This window comes from Podarcis tiliguerta, assembly GCF_965153285.1.
Source record: "Podarcis tiliguerta genome assembly, chromosome: 13".
In the NCBI taxonomy this organism is placed as follows: Eukaryota; Metazoa; Chordata; class Lepidosauria; order Squamata; family Lacertidae; genus Podarcis; species Podarcis tiliguerta.
In genome coordinates, this window is record NC_139546.1 from 3,455,614 (window position 1) to 3,477,068 (window position 21,455).

The following is a 21,455-nucleotide window of genomic DNA, read 5'->3' on the forward strand; positions in this document are numbered from 1 at the left end:
GCATTTATTTGGGCTGGCGGTCCTTGGGGCAAAGCTAAGAAACGGGAAGAGGGAGAGAGGCTTCGAAAGCGCCGCCAAGTTCCCCCCACAGGGGCCGCCTTCTCGCTTCTTTATCTCCCCGCTCCCTCAGTCTAGTTGGGGGGGGTCGCGGAGGCCAGACGCCCCCCCTCCCTCCCTCCGGTCCCCCCGCGGCGCCCTCGCCGCTTGTTGTTCGGGCTGCGTTTGCAGCAGCAGGGGGAGGCGGGGCCGAAAGGCGACCCCGGCCAATCAGGAGCTCCCCTCTCGCGATTGACTGGAGGCAGCCTTTTTCACCCTGCGCGCCCGTCTCGTCTGGCGGCGGCTGAGGCGGCTGAGGCGGGGAGCGCGCCTGGGCCTGGGGGCGGGGCGTGCGGGCCGCGACTGGGCGAGAGGCGTCTCTCGCGCGCTGGCTCCCTGCGAGGGGGCGCGAGAGGGGCTGAGGCGGCGGCGGGGCCGGGACGGGGACAATGGCGGCGGCGGCGTCTCCTCCGAGCCGGCGGCGGGGCCCCTGCGCCGCTACTCTGCTCCGCTGGGCGACTTCGGGCGCGGCGGCGGCCGGGCAGCTGCTGCTCCTGCTGCTGCTCCTCCCTGAGGCGACGACGGGTGAGTTGCCTGCTCCGCGCCTCGCCGCCCACCGGCCTCCGGCTCCCCCCTCGGCAACATGGCGCCGCTCCCCGAGGCGTCCCAGAAGGGGAAGAAAGCGCCCGGGGACGGAGGGGGGCATTCTCCGGAGGGGGGGTCGCGGGCCGAGTCGCCCAGGCCGGCGGCCCTCGCGCCCTCACAAAGGCCAGTGCCTCGCCTCCCTGGGAAAAGAAAGACAAATAGAGTCTATAGAGTCCCGTCTGCGCGTGTTTCTTGAGGGGGGGGGGGCGATGTGCCTTGTTTTTGTGTAGCATTGCACTCTAGGGCGCGCCCCAGAAGCCGAGGGGGCCGCGCGTTGTTCTCCTCCCGCCTCCCTCGCCAGCCCCACCGAGGGCAGATGCTGCTTGGCGCGGGGAGAGGGCTCTCTTGGGCTTTGTGGGGGCTTCGCTGCGGCGAGGAAGGGGCGGGACGCAGTTTGGCTGCCCCCTCCAGCAGGAGGGTCGCTCTTGCACCGACCGTGGGCTGGCTGGCGTTGTGGTACCGATCCGGCCGTGTGTCTTCGAGGTGCTGCAGCAGGAAGGTGTCAGGGTGGTGCCCCTCGGGGTGATTCACGTTATCTCAGCACTTGGCTGAAACTTTGTGATCGAAACAGCGGGGGAAACCCGGCATTGTTCCCCCCGCACCGTGGCGGCGAGGCGCTGCGGAAAGCTTGCAGGGTGCAACTACCGGTATCCTCGTGCTGCTGGCAGAAAAAGGAATGCCTGTGTTTTGAAGAAGTTTTTAAGCCTTGAGATTTAACTGATGTCCGCATTCATCCCAACTCGGTGTGCTTGCGGCTGAGGCCAAAACTGCACCGACGCCAAGAACCGCATTGAATCGTAAAAAGGATGGCCAAAATCATGGGAACTCAAAAGCCGTTGTGCCTGTTGCTTTAATGGGTGTGTGGGTGGTTGTGGAAGTTGCATCTACAGCTACTGATGTTACACTATTTTTGTAAGCAGTCCACAAAGCACTTCTAACCTACTATGATCACAGCTGATCTGTATGCAAAGACTGTACATATTGAAGACGCAGCACTTCAGTGTAACATCTTAGTGCAAAAACCTGTGTTTGGGGCATTGCATCCACCACTTGAGATTTCACCGCAAGCAGCAATGATACAAAATACATGATCTCGGGCATGACTTTCATGGACAGACATGACCCAATTTTGCAGTGCATATTTGTGTGGTCAGAAAATGCAGAGTAAAAAACAGATCTGACATCACTGAGAATTTTAACTGAAGAGTAGCGTAGAAACATAGATAAATACAGTGGTACCTCAGATTATATACGCTTCAGGTTACATACGCTTCAGGTTACAGACCCCGCTAACCCAGAAATAATACCTCGGGTTAAGAACTTTGCTTCAGGATAAGAACAGAAATCAGGTAGCAGTGGCACGGCGGCAGAAGGAGGCCCCATTAGCTAAAGTGGTGCTTCAGGTTAAGAACAGTTTTAGGTTAAGAACGGACCCACGGAATGAATTAAGTACTTAACCCGAGGCACCACTGTAAATACATTTAAATGCATTGTGGCACCTGTGGTTCAAAAAATTAGATTTCAGTTGCAGACATTCTTGGGTTCATATTTTATCAGTAGATTACATACATCAGTCATAAAAATACAATTTACAGTTGTGAACATAGATAAGGCATCCCCAACCTTCGGCCCGCCAGATGTTTTTGACTATAATTCCCATCATCCCTGACCACTGGTCCTGTTAGCTAGGGATCATGGGAGCTGTAGGCCAAAACATCTGGAGGGCCACAGGTTGGGGATGCCTGCCATAGATAATACTGTACAAATGGTTCATCCAGTACCTCACTGCATTGCTGTGGCCACCTGTGGCATATTGGTGAAGGGTTGCATGGAGACACCCAAAACTATCAGTTGTTGCTCCTTTGTGAGTGGCCTGCTTCGTTTGAGTGCAAGGACAGCCACTTGCAAAGGAGTAGTGACTGGTACTCTATGGCAGTGGTTTTCAACCAGTGTGCCATGGGGTGCCCTGAACGATGGTCATGGTTACCATGAGCAACACTGGCCTATGTCCCCCCCCCCCCCTGATGCCTTCTCACGTGTCTGCCTCCCAAAGGCTTGCGTGCTGTTTGTTGCAGCAGCCCTGGCTACAAGTTCCCCAGGTGAATGGTGCCTATGGGGCTGGTCAGGGGGTGCTGGTTATCAGGAGCCGAGGTAACCTCAGACTAAGCAAGCAAGCGGGTGAGAAAGCCCAGCCAGCCTTTGCTGTTGGGAATGGACAGACAAGTCCCAGGCCCCTGTGGGGCAGGCTGGAGGGCAGCTCAGAGACCAGGTGCGGCAGAGGATTCTCAAGGAGAGGAGGCTGAGGAAACACTCCACAAGGGAGGGTATTTGAAAAAGGGTGAGGGGCTGCTTGCTCTGCAAGCAAGGGGTGACATAACTGGGCTCCTGAGCCCCACAGGGGTGCCACAGAAAGAATGTAGTTGGTCAAGGGAGCTGTGGACTCAAAAAAGTTGAAAAACACTGCTGTACAGGATTGAATCCTCCTGTTTAACAGCTGATCAGCAGGGGGATTCAATCCTATGCTGTGTTGGGGTGCCTGTCCTTTAACCTTAAAAAAAAGGTTTTTTTAAACTGCATATTAAAACAGGAGTATAAACCCCTTTAAAAAGACATTGGCCCCACTGCAGGACTGAATCTGGGGTGAGCTGGACGGCCACTGGGGCAGCACAGGCTGAATTGGCCTGATTTGAGAGCAGCAGATCAAGGTCATAGGGCAGATTGGGAGTCCATGCACAGTCCTAATGAGAAGAGAGAAGAAATAAGGCAAGATAGGTAACAGACAAAAGTGCCAGAAGGCAGTGATACAGAAAGGCACCACTAAGGCACCACAGACAGACAGACAGACAGAGATGAAAGTACTGTAATAGAAAATGAGAGAAGAGACCGATGAGTGTGAATCTTCTTTGGATATCATAGATGCTGTTTTGGTAAATTGTAAAATTTGCCTAGCAAGAAAATTCTCCTGTGGCACAGCCTTGCAGGGGGTGGAGTGAGGATGATGTGGCGTCCCTGTTCCTTCTAACTCTGTGGGTGTCATTATTAATCTTTGTTACTACGGTATGTATTTTTGAGTTTTTATATTGTAAACTGCCTGAAGGGTGGTATAGAAATTTAGGGTTGGTATATTTCAAGAGGTAAAAATCTGGACACAAAAAGTTGAGCTTTTTTAGGGCAGTCGCCTGATGCTCCCTCTGCCGCCACCCACACCAGAGCCTGAACCAGAGCAGCGCGCACACAACTTATTTTTTCTAAAAAAACAAAATACAGGACATTTGATTTAAAATGTAAAATTCCCCCTGGATGGGCATGTAGGACCCCCAAAAGAGGACATGTCTGGGAATTCCCGGACATATGGCAACACTATGAAATTTAATAAATAATAATTACAGCTCCCACTTCCTGCAGCCAGACTACAGCTGTCCCTTCCTGGGGCCCCATGATGGCAACCCCTGGGCAACCAAGTTGCCCACTGGCAGTAGCAACCTCTCTGTTTTCTCACCACAGTAGTCACTTCTTTGTTTTACTCACCACAGTAGACACTTCTGCATTTTAGTTCCCAGCACACTTCCATTCTGGCAGAAGTCTAGAAAGCCATAGAAACAAAATAGAAAGTGAACAGTGTTGTTATTCTATGACTCCCTTACTGCAGGCAGATCTATGGGGCACAGGCATAGGTGGGACCTAGACCTATGGAAGTCTCTGATACATCTGCCAATTTATTGGAAAGGTGCTTTATAGAAGTCTCAAGCAGTTTTAATGCTTTATCTCAAAAAGTCCTCCCTGGACTCAGACATTAAGCAACTCCTGCATTGTTGCAAATATCCCCTTCTTGGGCAAGGTGATTGAGAAGGTGATGGCTAGTGATGGTCTGCTGTAGGAGTGCCTGGATGAAGTGGATTATCTAGCGCTATTTCAGTCTAGCTTCACCTTGACTGATGGTTTTGTGTTTTGTTTTTTGTTTGTTTGGAAGAGAGACAGGAAGAGTGCTACCCTAAATATTTTCATATATTGTGGCTTTTGATGCCATTGACCATGGTATCTTGGCACTGCTCAATAGATAAGAGAGTTGGGAACATGTGTGTTGTGGTGGCTCTGCTGCTATCTCCAGAAGCACCACCAGAGTAGCACTGGAGAACTTCGGCTGGGCCCCTTGGTGCTTGTTCTGTAGAGTCCTGCAGAGTTCTGTTCAATATCTATATGACTTTACTGGGACAAGTCAACCAGGGATTTGGAGTGTTGATGATACCCAGTTCTCTATTCCATCTGAATGGAGAGGCAGTTAAGGTGCTGGACCAGTGTCTGTAGGCAATGACTGGCTAGATGTGGGGCAATGAGCTGAATAAGTTGGAAGTGCTGTAGAAAGGTGGAATTTGTGGGCATACCTTTTCCAGTACCAACCAGCTCCAACTTTAAGATCTGCTGCAGTCTTGCCAATGAACACAGCCTGTTTGGCTTGGCAGTCACGTAAGCTAAGGTTTTCTCTGTGGTGGCACACCAATTGTGGAACTCTTTCCCCGCAGAATTGTGTGTGTTCCCTGTATTGCTGCTATCCCACTGACAGCTACAAAATGTTTGTTCAAGCTTTCAGGTGATTTTCCAGTGAGCAGTTTTTATGTTTCCCCAAGTTTTACATAACGGTTTAAAAATTATTTCTGATGGTAAATTTGATTATAGCTGCTCTGGGCTCCATTAGGAGGAAGTTTAGGGTTAAAATGTAACAAGTGAGTAAATCTGATATGTTGCAACAACAGGCCAGGTAACAGAGCTACAGAGAATGGAACCAGCCCTTTTGGCAGACCCAAAGCTGTCCTCGTCTGCTCTGGCAACACAGGTACTGGACCTAATCTACAGCCTCAGTCGTTCATCTACCTGTTCATCTTCCAGTATGATATATTCTGTTAAAGTTCAGCAATGCCCTTCTGTATTCTACGTAGGACAAACCCTCCCTGCTCTATGGCTGGGATAGCTAATGGGTTTTGTTTTTTGTTTTGCTTGGAGACCATATTGAGGGTTTTACTACCTGTCCAAGGGCTGCATGCCAGTGCGCACACACACTAGGGAGTGTGGTTACACAGAAAGAGCCTGTACATGTACACACTTACACACACAGCAGAGTAGCTTGCACGGAGCTGTGCGCACACAGATAGCTTGGCAGAGGAACAGACTCAGCAGCAGATAGACATATATTCAGCAGCATTTCTGCTTTCCAGGGCACTGCTGTTGTAGGAGGGTTCCAAAATTTTATGCTCCATTAATAAATGAACTTCCCCTCTACACCCCAATTACTTTAATTGCCTTGAAACTTAAGCAATCAATTTATTCTGCATTAATATATTATTAACCCCCTCTTTCCTCTACATTGATTTCCTGTGAACATTGGCTTCATTTCATTGTGCCCCATTAAGACCTCCCAATTTTTTCCTCTTCATTGATTGATTTCAGTTTCCTAAGTTAAATTGGTTTCACCACAGCATTAATTGCATTGCTTTCCATCTATACCCCCTTTCTTCCACATTGATTCCCTCTCCATTTCAGATTGCTCACTGGTAAGTTTTTAAGAAATTGCTGCAGGCACAGTCAGCTACTTCAGTGCTTCAGTTTGTCCCGCTGCTGGCTATCAGGACTGATCATGCACGATTATCTCTCTTGGACAGTGTAAACATCATCGCCAGCTACTCAAAGCACTACTCATGGTTCTAGAAGAAAACGCTGAAGACAAGCAAGCAAGTGTTCTCTAAGCTTTGGAAGATTGGAAGAGAAGTTGAGGGCAAAAACATTTGACTGTACCTGCAGGGCAGTCAACACTGAGAGCACCATGGCAATTCAAAAGAAAGAAAAAGAAAGAAAGAAAGAAAGAAAGAAAGAAAGAAAGAAAGAAAGAAAAGACCCCCTAAAAGGGGCCACTGCTCCTGACAGATCTGGGTGGCATGCTTTTCACATGGAACTGGGTGGTATATGGGCCACAGCTAAGCCATCTCTGCTCTATAAAAAAATAATAAATGACCACAAATGTGACCACAGAAATTGTAATATTCAAAAGCCAGTGAGGAAATATTTCAACCTACTCACAAATTCAGGAAATCTCAAAGAGACTGTAGTGTGGAACCATGAATTACAATCAAGAGGCTCAGTGCTATCACTTGTAAGATGAAGGATCCTTAACACATACGTGTTAATTGGCTTACCAATGTCAGAAAGCCTGCTTTCAAAATCTGCATTGTAAATTACCACTGTTCAGTACATAATTATCAGTGTTTTTTTATGCATTTTATTTCCCTTTGACTTCAAAATCCCTGCCCTAGCCAAAATATATACCTGCAACTCAGGATAGCACTACATGCATCTGATGAAGTGAACAATGGTCCATGAAAGATTTTACCATGATAAATTTGTTGTTCTTTAGAGTGCCACACAACCCTTTGTTCTTTTTGATGTGTTGTATTAGTACCATCACATGTTAGTTGTTCTGTCAAAAAACATACTATCCGTGCGCCCCAGGCCTGGCATGCACTCAGTGAAGTTTTACAAAATATTCACTATGAACAGTTGACTGCTAGGCTATATCACACGTTGTTTTTGAAATTTCACAGTTCTTTGGATTATTGTGAACCTATTTCATGTTAAGGTTACAAAAAACAACCATCTGAAAATATGTCTGGAATGCTATTCTTTTTCCCAGATGTTGGCTGTCAACTTACCCAAACTGATAGGAAGAATTCATGTAGAAACTTGTCTTATTGTTACATACGCTAGCTGCTTTATCCCTGGATTTACTTGAAAGCTGTTTGGCAGCTATTGCCCCAAATATGCATTAAGAAATTTATGCTGTTATAAATTAGCAATTAGGAGTGGAAGCATATTTGGGGGGCCCTTGGATTTTGTAACTCCACCAGTGTTTAACATAACTAATATGAACATCTCTCTTTCCCCCCCAGCTCTACAGTGTTACTGTCTTGTTTGTACAAAAGACAACTTTACATGCACAACAGATGGACTTTGCTTTACTTCTGTAACACGGAACGGAGACAAAATAACACGCAATAGCATGTGTGTGGCACAAGTTGATCTGATTCCCAGAGACAGGCCATTTATTTGTGCCCCCTCAACAAGTGAAGGAGTTATTACTGTGCCACATTGCTGTGATAGAGACCTCTGCAATAAAATAGAGCTACCGATTCCAACCCCAGGTAATTTTCCCCACTCCCAATTTTGAAAGCATAATATGAGAAACAATATAAAATAATTTAGTTAAAATCAAAACAGATAGTGGAACAATCTAAGCATCCAATGACTTATTCACATGGTAGCATCTCCTGCTCCTGTATTGCACTTTTGATGTACCAAGTAAGTTTACCTGAAAACTGGGGGAAGGGGGAATCTTGTGTAGATATATGTCCATAGAGAGATATTTCTCTTTTATTCAAGTGCACAAACATATACAGGCATTGAATATATAACTGATAGGTTATTTTTATTTGTCTTCTGTGTCTCCTCATTCCACTTCTAGGTCCCTTCCCAAGAAAGCTGCCTTCTAATTTAGGACCAGTAGAATTGGCCGCTGTCATTGCTGGACCTGTTTGTTTTGTTTGCATTTCACTTATGTTGATTTTGTATATCTGCCATAATCGTGCCGTCATACACCATCGTGTTCCAAGTGAAGAAGACCCTTCTATGGATCGTCCTCCGTTTATATCTGAGGGAACAACTTTAAAAGATTTGATTTATGACATGACGACTTCAGGCTCAGGTTCAGGTAATAAGAGTCTCTTCCCTCTTCCTGCCTCCCTCTCCTCCCCCCTCCACCCCCCATATATAGTAGTACATAATCTTTTAAAGCGGCTAGAATTGTTAATAGTTCAACACAAGCATAGTTACTTGCTAAATGTTACGGGAATAATCATTTTGCGATTGTATTTTACTGGGGTTGTAAGGATATAGCTAGGCAGAAATCATAATTAGTTTATCATGTTGCCAGCAACTTGCGAGAAATTCAGATTTTAATCAGATTTCAAGCCAAAAGTAAAGCTTGTTTGAAGTTTCGTTTCAGTGCCATGCTCAGATGCTTTCTTCTGTTGCAGACAAACCCTACCTAAAAAGTATAGATCTTGAGATTAAAGTAAAATGTTGTTGAAATATACAACATTTATTACTTCTGATATCTGCACAATCTCACCAAAATGCTTGCAATTCACACTGGGGGACAAACAGTATGGCAGGATCTGTGTATGTATTACCATCTTTTTTGATCTAGCAAGGAAGATTAGACCTCATTGATTAATGATATGGATACCAGCCTAGTCCCATAGTCATTACAACAATTGGAGGCACATGGTATTAAAACCTGTAGAAAGATTTCTTAATATCAATAGGCAATAGTTTGAGCTATAGGCAAAAAGAAAAGGTCTCAATGTCACAGGAAAATGTCTTATCTGTAATCTCACTACTGCTTCCTTTGCAGGAGAGCTAAAGTGGCAGATTATTTTCCAGTGCTCCAAGGCAGGTACAGGCAGGTTGGGCAATACAAGTGCCTGTGCATTTTGCCTCCTATTCCTGGTTCTATAAAGGCTAGAACTTGCATGTCCCATCCCCCCATGTTAAATGAAAGTTGGGGCTGCAGGCTAGCAAGACTAGAATCTGGATAAAACCTGGCCAGGCAGTGAGTGACAGTGGCATTTTTCATTGCAGCAGCTATTTATTTTATTTCTGGAGTTCTGCTTCTACAGTCTCATGAAAAGATTTTATTACCTTTAATGCGGGGAGGGGTGGAAGGTGAATCTACTCTGCAAGTTTTGAGATGGGTGAAACAGTAACCAACTGCCCCTTGTTATTTTGAGCCAGCCCTATTTGAAACAAGCTACCTTCATAAATGGTGTTTTGACATTTCCTTTTTCCAAAATCCATAGTTAAGATTAATCAAAGTTTGCCTGGGTTTGGAGATCACAACAAACTGCACAACAAGCTACATGCACCCATGAGAACTTACTGCCTTCCTGCAATTTGTTGGACTAACATCTTGCAGCCTTGCTAGAGGATAAGGGAGATAGAGGGACCCATATCTTGCTATGACTCATCAACCATGGGTGACTGACATGTGGTTTTCCAGATGTTGCTGGACTACAGACAATGATCAACCACTGGCCCTGCTGACTGAGGCTGATGGGGGTTAGAGTCAAACAATACCTGAAAGACCACAGATTAGCCAGCTCTGCTCTAAACCACGGTTTGGTGTTTTTTACAAATGAGGTGAAACCGTGCACAGAGTGACCTTTTGGCATGTTGTGTAGTAACTGTTTGCTCAATAATATTCTGCTGAAGAGAGAAGTTAGAGATACCAGTTACTGACTAGAAAAACCACATCAATATTTAATTGAACAACAGCTGAGAAGGTGTAGTTTCATGCCTTTAGTTTCCAAAGGATGCAGCAAAGACAGTCTTCTCTCACTTTCCACAGTCCATTACTTAAAATAGAGAGTTCCTGTATTTGAAACCAAGAAAGAACTAGAGAAGATAGTTGCAAAGTGTTTCTTCCTTCTCAGTTTTAAAAAGTAAAAAAGCTCTTCCTATAGCAAAGAAGGAGAAAAGACTACTTCCATATGGTCCTTTTTGTTCCTACCATCAATTTTGCTCCTTCCATGTCCCACTGTTGCTACCATCTGAAGCCCAGATCAAAACCTGGGTCCTTAGCCCAGCATTTCAGAGTGGGGAGCTCAACCCTACATACATATTTTGCCATGTTTACTAAAAATGTATTTGGGAGCTATCTGAGGAAATTTGTGGAACTGTGGAACAACTTGAGGAGTGAGTGATTGGAATCTGTTCCCAGAAACTATGCCCTGTAATTTGTACGTTTACCTCTTAGTCACATTTAACTTGCATGATTTTAACTGTATACAGTTGAAGACCTTTGGTTGAAATCCTGCAAGTTAAATGCAGGCAAGGCCCTCACTGTGCATTGACTTCAGAAGCCTCAAGATGCTCCCACAAGATTCAAAGAATTACAGGAAATTGGACAGCCCTGTAAGACCTTGCAAAAGCATCCCAGGGCCCCTGGAGCCAGCAGGCTGAGCTCACATGAGAGTGGCTCCAATGGTTTGAGTATATGCATTTTTATGTATATACAGAACCCTTGGAGCTCAGCCCCTGCAGAAAATGCAACTGTACTGAATACCAAGCAACATCTTCCTGGTCTCCTTACTCAGGAACTAACTGAAACATTGACACATCTCAAAAGCAATATAGCACTTTTTGGAGATCAAAGCTATAAAACTGATCCATATATCAGGAAAAGGTTGTGGTGCTCTATTGTGTTATTTATAATATTGAAGAAAAACGGGAAGAAATTAGTTATCTTGGATCTCAGCCATGAATAGTGATTTTTTTATCCAGTCAGGTAGCTTTAAAAGTAACAAACTTGGTCACTGTTTTCAAAATAAACTTTTTTTTTTTTAGGTTTACCTTTACTTGTTCAAAGAACAATTGCAAGAACAATTGTACTTCAGGAAAGTATTGGAAAGGGTCGATTTGGAGAAGTCTGGCGTGGAAAATGGAGAGGAGAAGAAGTTGCAGTGAAAATTTTCTCCTCAAGAGAAGAACGTTCATGGTTTCGTGAAGCAGAAATCTACCAAACCGTTATGTTACGTCATGAAAATATTCTTGGGTTCATAGCTGCAGACAATAAAGGTTAGGTTTTTTAAAAATTGCTTCTGGTCCCTTTTTGCTTGTTGAAATCTCATAATGCTATCTGTTGCACTCTGCGTCAATTTGAAGTAATTTCTACATTGGCTTCACATTAGTGTTTGTGTTTGATGTATATGCCCCATATTGATTTCTATTTTGTGAATTATAGAGTTGTAAAGTTCAAAGATGATGAATAAAGTGCTACCATTCTTCATCTCCTGGAAATACCCAGAAACTTGCAGTGAGGAAAAAATGTCTTCTCTTTTTTGAATGAAATGCTGCTCATATAATTGATTTAGAATTGCAGTGCACATTTATGAATCTGCATGGGCACTAAGATCAGTTATAGTTTGTAGGCCTGCCAGTAAGGTCAAGTAAGCTGGCAGGCACAAAACAGCCTTCACCTTGGTATTCCCATGTTGTAGAATTTCCTCAAAGGAAGCATAGTTGGTTCCTTCCATGTTAGCTTTCAGGTGGCTAGTTAAATGCCAAGTCATTACCCTGTTTTAAATGACGAAATTGTTTTAATTTGTTTCATAAGATTACTAATCTGAATAAGAATCTGCTAGTAACTATTTTGTGTTAGTTAAGTTTTTTAGGTGTTGATTGTTCAGTACTTTCAAAAAACTGTTAAGATTGTGAGTTTCTAGGAATACTTTAGTCTTGGAAAAGGGCATATAATTTATTTTAATGAGTGAAGAAGAAATAAATCACCAGATTTCAAATGTTCTGGTGATCTTAGTATTTTCAAAAACAAAAAAATCATTATTCAGTTGTTTGCAATTACACAAACTGCTTAAATATCATTGACTAGATGATCCTTGGAGTCCCTTTCATCTCTATGATTCTATGACTTCATTGGGATTGAAACAGATGGTGTATGCAGGAATACAGCTTTCACCATTTCTTATGTTTTAGCATCAGTAGATGCTAAAGAACTTAGTAGAAAGAGACCATGGTAAATGAAATGCTTACCACATACAAGATAATAATTTTTATGTTTTGCTTTTGGAAATGCTTCATTTTATTTCTTCTGGGGTTTTTTTCCAGATAATGGTACATGGACACAGCTGTGGCTGGTGTCAGATTATCATGAGCATGGCTCTCTCTTCGATTACCTAAACAGGTATACCGTTACCGTGGAAGGAATGATAAAACTAGCTTTGTCTACTGCCAGTGGACTTGCACATCTTCACATGGAGATTGTTGGCACTCAAGGTAATTTACTAAATTAAGTATGTAGCATTATTAATATGGACCTAATAGGAGAAAAAAAATCACATGGTTATGCTTGTGTTCTTAAGATTTCTTATATATTAAACATATATAGTGGTACCTCGGGTTAAGTACTTAATTCATTCCGGAGGTCCGTTCTTAACCTGAAACTGTTCTTAACCTGAAGCACCACTTTAGCTAATGGGGCCTCCTCCTGCTGCTGCTGCCGCGCCGCCGGAGCACGATTTCTGTTCTCATCCTGAAGCAAAGTTCTTAACCTGAAGCACTATTTCTGGGTTAGCGGAGTCTGTAACCTGAAGCGTATGTAACCCGAGGTACCACTGTATAATCTCCCTGTAAAGCACATTAGACAACACATAGCAGCCTTTTTGAGCAATTTATAACAGCATTTACTTACATTTGAGATGCCTCATAAGCTCTCATGGCAGTTTAGTTTCAGACAAAATATGTCTTTATATATCCCTATTTCTCTTCTAGTCTTAATTCTATATAAAACATACTTTGGTTAGTTTCCTGCTAATTTTGGGTTCAGATTTTTAAAATATGGTTTTTTTATTGCTTTGCATTTTTAATAGCAATAGTAGAAAACACATCCACGTGTTCTGTCAGTGTAGTATTTCCCTCCACCCCAAGTAGAGGAATTAGTCATTTAATAATTTCCTCGCTATCATCTTATATGGGCAAATGTGAAACACTGAGATGCAACTTAGCACATTAAAAAGTGTATGTTGATTTAATTGAAATTTGGATTGTCATGCCAAGAGCAGTGGAAATAATGGGGGCTGTTATTGGGTGGTTGTTACTTTTGTTTTGATCATGTATTTTGTGGTTTTACGTTTTGATTTTATTCTGTGAACCGCCCTGAGACCTGTGGGTATAGGGTGGTATATAAATTGCAATAAATAAATAAATAAATAAATAACTCTTATACTTTGGTACCGTGTATGAAAGTTGCTTTATTTGACTTGAACAATTGCCAAAGATCAGCTTTGAATTTCAATTTAAATGCATAATTAAGAAATTTCTAGGCAGATGCACTAGTTGATTAATAATTTTCTCTCTGTGTTTTTTTTTTAATGCAGGAAAACCAGCTATAGCTCATAGAGACCTGAAATCAAAGAACATATTAGTAAAGAAAAATGGTACCTGTTGTATTGCAGATTTAGGCCTGGCAGTAAGACACGATTCAGCTACAGACACAATAGACATTGCACCAAACCACAGGGTGGGAACAAAAAGGTAAAATTAACACTCTTTAAAAAACAGAATATATTATATTAAAGGGACTGATAAACATAGCCCTAAACTTAAATGTACGGTTCCCCCAGGGTCTCTTGGAGAGCAGGCATTCTAATAATGGAAACCAGCATAGTGCAGTATTGTGCTGTTTGGGGGTTAAGGATCAGTTTCCCACACAACTGTGAAACTACATAGATAATTGCTGTTTGTTACCATAACTTACCTGACAGTGTAACTGGTGGTGTTGAAATATTGCTGGTGGTTGCAGTGGTGCCCCTTCTCACTCCCGGCCTCCATACCTGCTTATTGGTGAATGATCTAGAACTTCTGGGTAGTGCCTTCTCTTAAATAGGTGATCGGAAGGTGCTTTGTTCCTTTCCCCCATAGTCATCTTGTTGATATAATAAAAACAAAATTACTGCGAAGGAGAAGAGTGTGCCCAATTTCTCAGAACATTTATTTTTCAGTCACCCAAACCTACCTGCCTTTTGCAGAGTAATTAGTGCTTTGAAAATCATTGTAAATTATAATATAGATTTGCATTTTTAAACATAGTTGCTACTTAAGGGCAGCTAAGTGGCTAGGCTGCTTTAACCTGGCATGAACCTTGTTCTTGCAACAACTGGTAAAGAGATAAACATCTATATGGACCATTTTATGTATGCCTATGTACTCGAACCTGTATCGCACATATGTCTTCACTGAATATTACTGTGGGATCATTCTGGAACACATTTACATACTGCAGATATTATTGCAGCGGACCTGATTACTCTTTAAATAGCAGTATTGCTTTGCTTATTTTTGAGAGATTACCAAACTCGAATAAAAGCCTGCTCAAATTGATCTAAAGGTTTAGTTGCCAAAATGGCTTTGTAGTTTGACACACAGGTGCAGGGATTAAAAAACAAACAAACCAGTGCAATGGTTACTTGTTACAAGTTTCACATTGCTTGGTTTATAATCTTGAATAGATCCTATTGTAGAAGTAGAACTAGGTAGGGAAATGGCCTTTTTTGGTGTGAAAGTTCCCAGAGGAACTGCAGGGAAACTTAAATAGACCAAGAAAAGTTCAGATCTTGAGATCTGTAGGTGAGCAAGATCCATGAAATAAGAGAAGCAGAGGGGGCGACATGCAATGGCTCCCTTTCTTGGAGGTTCCTTTACCCTGATATGACTTAGACTAGCCACATCTGCTTCCACTCTGGATTTCTAAATACTCTTCTAATAAAAAGTTTGAAAATATACAAAGCTTCCTTTTGGCATGACAGAAGGCTTGTGCAAACACTACTGAGAAGCAGGGAGATGAGGAGAGGTGTTAGAGTCCTCAGTAAAACTGGGAGGGGAGGGACTTTCATTTACCACACAACCTCCTTCAGCAGATATAGCACTGTTGTGTATGTATACACCACTTGTTCCTTTTCTGCCTATGGTGGGGTGTTCAGAATGTCCTGCTTTCTTCTCTCTGCACACAATCTGCACCATGGCATTTTGAATCCTGTCAGGTTCAGTTGCAGAAAAGCAAGTGTCTGTGCCCTCTTTGCGTAAGTCCAGTTTAGAGAGCAAGGAAATGGTCATGGAGCAGGAAGATTCACACATGCATAGCCCACATATTCAGTCACGTAACAGGGTGTCCCTGTCCTGATTGGAGCTTCTGCATGCCTCTCAGTTATGCAGAAGCTCCTACTCTAGTTACTTCTTTAAAGTCTTGGTTGACATGTAGAGCCAGGTCAATAGTGAGTATCTTGAGAATGTCATCATTGCGTAAAGCCTAACTGGCAGAGTTGCTCAACTGTTTCTAGTGCCTGATTAAAGAGAAATAGAGATAACTGTGTTTAGAGACCACTGCTTGATAAATAAAACATACTTGTTTTCATTTTGATAGGTACATGGCTCCTGAAGTACTTGATGATTCCATAAACATGAAGCATTTTGAGTCTTTCAAAAGAGCAGATATTTATGCAATGGGATTAGTGTTCTGGGAAATAGCTCGGCGGTGTTCAATTGGTGGTAGGTACAAACAGAAATGAAACAGAATTGACTTCAGATTCTGTCATGGCAACAGTTAACTTACAACTTGGTTTACACATTTTAGGAATTCATGAAGATTACCAACTACCATATTATGACCTGGTTCCTTCTGATCCTTCAGTTGAAGAAATGAGGAAAGTTGTTTGTGAACAGAAACTTCGACCCAATATTCCAAACCGATGGCAGAGCTGTGAGGTGAGGTTTTTCAAGCTGTATCAAAATGAGAATATTTAAAAATGTATAAAGCAGCTTAGTTTGAATTTTTAAAAATAAAAACATTGAGTTACCGTACATACTCAAAAATGAAATTGATTGTGCCTTGAAGGATACCCGTTCACCTTATGCCTTTAACTATGGGATATACCTAATCACACAAATATGAAATATATTAACAAGAATAGTGGTGTGGGGTGCAGAAAATTTCCAGTGAAATGCTTTTCTATAGGAAATTTTTAGAAATGCATGATTTTATAAAATTAGGGTAATTAGTAAGAGAATTGATAATACAAATCATATTGCACAGCTAGAAGGAAATTGAATTGGATTGAAAATATTTAACTGTTCATGTAGTTATCCTTAGGAACTGTACATACCTACACACACAAGCATGTTAATATAGTTTTTCAGCGTTCTTTCTTAAAATTTTACGTGTGGAATAATAATTATGTTAATGAATGTTTACATCTTAAAATAGTAGCTAGTATTCCAATTCAAATTATCTTTTAGATTCTAAAATTTCACAATGTTTGAAATTTTTTCCAAGTAAACCTTAAGAGTTTGTTTGAAAATAACATTTCAACCACACTAAGTGTACTTTATGGAATCTTCCACAGACAGATATTTCAGTTCAACTGGCTAATGAAAAAACATTAATGCCACAGCTCTGCTTACTAATATGCCAATCAAATGTGCTAAATTAAATACCAATTTTATGTCAGTGGAAAATTCATAGCACTGAGATACAAAAAGATGAGAAGTTACGGTATGAAAACTAAACTTCTGTTTCACTTCTTTACAGGCTTTGCGAGTAATGGCGAAAATTATGCGGGAATGTTGGTATGCCAATGGTGCAGCAAGGCTAACAGCTTTACGCATAAAGAAAACACTGTCACAGCTCAGTCAGCAAGAAGGCATAAAAATGTAATCTTGGAGGTGTTACTGAAGGATACTTTTAAAGGACCATATCTGCACCTAATTTGTGCATTAAGAAGGCTAATTGTTCTACCTCACTGGGGGAACAGAAGGATATTCCTGCCTTTTGTACAAAATAGGAAGATCAGTTATTAGCCCAGGATTTCTATAGATGCAGTAAAACTTTGTACAGCTCCCTACCTTGCACTACGGACTCCTCTTTCCCACGGACTCCTCTTTAGCTTCAGTAAAACGTAAATTGGTTTTCCAAGGATTAACTCTGGTCCCTGTTTTGTGGAGAACATGAAGATGATGCTCGTGCACACTATCGCACTGAAGGATATCTTGAAAGTTTTTAAAGCTATTTGCTTTGTTCATGATGGCACACTCTATATTCTGAACCACTCTTGGCTTGTTCTTATCAGATTGTGTAGTTTTTTGGCTACTAGGACACTTACTCTTGGACGTATTTATCAGGATTTGAAGACATTACCTCATCCGCTCTGGAAGAACATATACAACATATGCAGTTATATTTTGTATTTCTGTTACTTTGCTTCATGCCTTCAAAATAGATTGTACTGTACCAGGAAGTGCCACTTTTCAATTTTTGTAATGCACTTCATAGGTATATGCAAAGCCTTTGGTGCTTGTAGAATGATAAAATATATCTTAACTAAAAGGGAATTTTATACTACATTTGGAATTCTTTTTACCAAAACCTCTTAATTCTGAAGACTAGGAATTTTAAGTATATAAATTAATTCTGTGCTGTTATTAAAGTTGTGCATCACAATGAATTGTGGTGTCAAAAGTGGCACTTAACTTTTAATGACCCGTAAAGAATACTTCAAGATTCTTTTAAAATTTGTTATGAGGGCTTAATCCGAGAAAATAAATTTTAGCACTCTAATATTATCTGGGGCGGGGGGATTTTATTTCTGCACAGACCCTTACCCATTCAAAGAACAGCGCTTTTTACTAAAGTGTCACCTGTTTCCCTGCTTCTCGAAAGGTAATCCATGTGTAAAAACATTGCATTTGGGTAGCCTTATTGTATGCAGTCCTTGTGTGCAAAGCAGTAGACTTTCCCTAGCATCTGTAGCTGTTGTGTGATCTTGCTGGTCAGGTCAGTATGTGCTTTCTTAACAGATGGTTGGCACTATTGGCTCTGACCTCACCAATTGTATATATCTGGAGATGTGTAAGGACTGAATCTAGGTCCCCACGCTCCTAAAATGTGGTGCCATTGGACTTCTCCATGCAGGCCAACTCCTGTTTGGTGGCAAGAGCTTCACATGTGGAAGTATTTGCACAGCTTGTGGCTCGCCTTGAAAGTCACTGCTTTGAAACCTCCATCTATTATTATTACTAAATCACAGTTGGATAGTAATATACCATTTGTTTTCTGGTGCATACCGGTAGCTGTAAAATTTGCTGCTGGATGTAAAATACTGTTACATCTACAATACTGAAAAACTGTGCTTGCGTTTTAAGGTGTATTTTGGGTTTCATTTATGTAAATCTTGTATCTGGTGCACAAATCAAATTTCTATTAATGTATCTTCAAGCTAGTTACATTTATGAAGAACCATGAAAAACTAAAATCTTTTTTTAAAAATACTTTTGATTTCCATAAAAGTTAAAATAAGCTAGCAAGCAAAAACTACCTATTTAAGTTTGTCTTTCTTCAACGCAGACATAAATGAAAAGGTGAAGGCTTTGCCCACCTGCAATTTTTTACAGTGATGTAGAATGAAAATAATATTGGTTAGCTGTACTGGCAGCCCCCCGTTTTGTGCACATTTGTGAAATTGCGTATAATTGAAACCCATTGAGAAAGCCTGCAGCCGCCCCATTCCTCCCCCACCCACCCCATTCCGCCCTTTTAGTGATATTTCAGTGATGTCTTTACAGTATTACATTTCCAAGTCACTTTCAGGTTCAGTGTGGTGCATGTATACACAGTCGCACAAATACTGAATGTGCATAAATGGGGGGCTGCCTGCATACCAGTTCTCAATCCTTAACTTCCCATGATTCACTCATGCCAAAATGATTTTTCTATTTTAGTCTAGAGAAAATTATGAGGTTAATTTTTTAGCAGTTCTTAAAATAGACGTTGCAGCAGGAAAATTGTATATCATGAAAATTGTACTTTGTTATTTGTGGCTTCAGCTGTAATGATATAATTTTAGTCATGTTTTCCATTGATAATTTGTCAATATCTTTCGAATGAGTGCCTGTATATATTACATAGAACTCTTTTAATCTGTTGCTTGTAAAGTCACATGTAGATTAGGGATGGGCATATCCTCTAAGGCTTCCCTCAGATTGGTTCTGGATTTCCCCAATTCTGCCCCTAACAGAAAAACCTGTACAGATCCAATCTGAGTGGCTCAGATGGTTCACCTGTTCCCTTCCTTTGACTCTGCTATCCTATTGCCATCCCCCTCCCCACTGCCACTACCATCCCTTCCAACTTGCAAAGCACTTTCTTTTCTTTACCTTCAGGTATGGAGTGGGAATGGCACTTTTCTATCTTCCTGATTCACTTACCTGGTTTAGGACTGAAAGCAGTGTCCCATGGTAATTAAGGTCCTAAAGGGCTATAGGTTGCCAGTTCTTAACAGCCACTGCTTTTGGTCCTTATGCCCTCAAAGCACATCAGAGTGCATCTGTTAAGAGATGTACAAACCATCACCTTCATTTCCCATTTTAAGGTAAAGCAAAATGATAGGTGGGGAATGTGCTTTGGGGGCTAGAGGAACAGTGGGCAAGGAAGCTGGGAGCCATTTGCTAACCTGGATAATAATCTTCGAAATCAGGGGTGGAAGTCTTAAAAGCTTGCTTCTCTTTGGAGGTAATTTTTTAAGAATTCTAAAAATGGTTTCCAGTTTAGACTCAGATTCACCATCACAACACCTCTGATATGCATCTTTAAGCAGCTAGGCAAGTGTTCATATTTTTTTTTCCCAGTTTTTGTTTTGCTCTTGAGAGTCCATGGGGACCAAAATATTTTGGCACTCAAAACATTTGAATGTTATACCTTTAAAAATCTGGTAAAATTTTGATGAAAGCTGTTGTGTAATGTGTACTGCACAGTACACATTTGTTTAATAAGGGTTTTTATAAAGTCTTTTTTAAAAATAGCATTACAGTTGCTGTTCAGATCTTGGACATATGATTCAATTGCTTACAAGACACATCAAAGGAACAGTAGCAAACCTTGTTACTCAGTTGTCTTGAGTGCTGTAACTTTAGGTACTCTTAATCCTTAAGAGCTGAAGTTTTGTCATAACATTTTCATTTGCCTTTTCAGATTTTTGTAGCCTTTCACACCTTCATGTCTTGTAAACCTAAAAATATCTGTATATATGAATGGCATAGTTTTGCAGATTCATACCTAGTAAGAGGCTATTCTAGCAAAATAACCATCTGTCAGTGCCATGGACCCACTTTTTAAGCTAGCTCCTTGTTCATACTGTGCCATTAAAATGGTTTGAATGGTACTTGATTTTTTTTAACATGTAAAAACTTGCTTTAAACTTAAATTACCTCTTTAAAAGACCAAGGTACATTTACCTCATTCTGTATATAAGGTTTAATATTTTTTCAGAACATTCTCAAGGTTGGCAATTACATGTCTCTTTAAAATATGAGTATTATATGCATAAACCTAAAACCTTGCTGGTTCTGATACAAAGCTCTGTGTGTGCTCTTGAAGATCTGCTAATGTGAGCTTTCCTGTTGGCTTCAGAGATGGATGTACACTCAAGGCTCTGATGCTGGTTTTGTAGGAGCTACATGTGCACATTGGAGCATCTGCATGTTTAAACCAGCCCTGGATCAAGCTGATTGTATATTTTGTCTTGTGCCCAGATTGCGCATTTCTTTTTCCTTTTGTATTTTTTTTTTGCAAATATGTTCTCTGTTTTGTTGAAATAGCACCAACTCTTTCAGAGTTATATGGGTAATGACACATACATTTTTACATTTTGGATGATAAATTTTGAGCATCTGTACAAATGTGTTACTTTTAAGCCTTATAGAATTGTTCATTGCCCCATTTATGCTTGATAATGTATGTGCAGTAGAGTCTACGGCAGAGGATTGTAAATAGTCTAAGAATGATTATTATTGTTAAGTGCTAACACTACAGTAGAAAATAATAAAAGCAATTATAGATTTTTTTTCTTCTTAGTAGATAACATACTTGTGCTTTCTTTTTGGGAAATGAAGCTGCTTGCTGTTCCTGTACATTGATATGTTTTGATGCCTGTTCTCTCCCTGCCCCCTGCCCCCACTTTTTAAAGGCATAGTAAACCTGTGAAAATTAAACAGAACTGCTGAGGCTCACACCTGGGCCCTTTGAACAGCAGCCCCCAGCATGTAGTATCACAAACATCTATTTAAATTCCCCTACAGTTTAAAAAACGGATTGTCCTGCAGGGTGGGGG

General features: G+C 41.4%; 1 protein-coding gene across 1 annotated transcript; it reads left to right on the plus strand.

Moving 5' to 3' along the window:
• The first annotated feature begins 444 nt into the window (after positions 1 to 444).
• TGFBR1 (transforming growth factor beta receptor 1) lies at positions 445 to 21,198 on the plus strand. Its single transcript, XM_083407792.1, has 9 exons — positions 445 to 621; positions 7,617 to 7,868; positions 8,189 to 8,434; positions 11,131 to 11,361; positions 12,409 to 12,576; positions 13,677 to 13,833; positions 15,719 to 15,843; positions 15,929 to 16,059; positions 16,883 to 21,198. The coding sequence occupies exons 1-9, from the start codon at positions 486 to 488 to the stop codon at positions 17,006 to 17,008; spliced, it is 1,572 nt and encodes a 523-aa protein (XP_083263918.1). The 5' UTR covers positions 445 to 485; the 3' UTR covers positions 17,009 to 21,198.
• Positions 21,199 to 21,455: the final 257 nt, after the last annotated feature.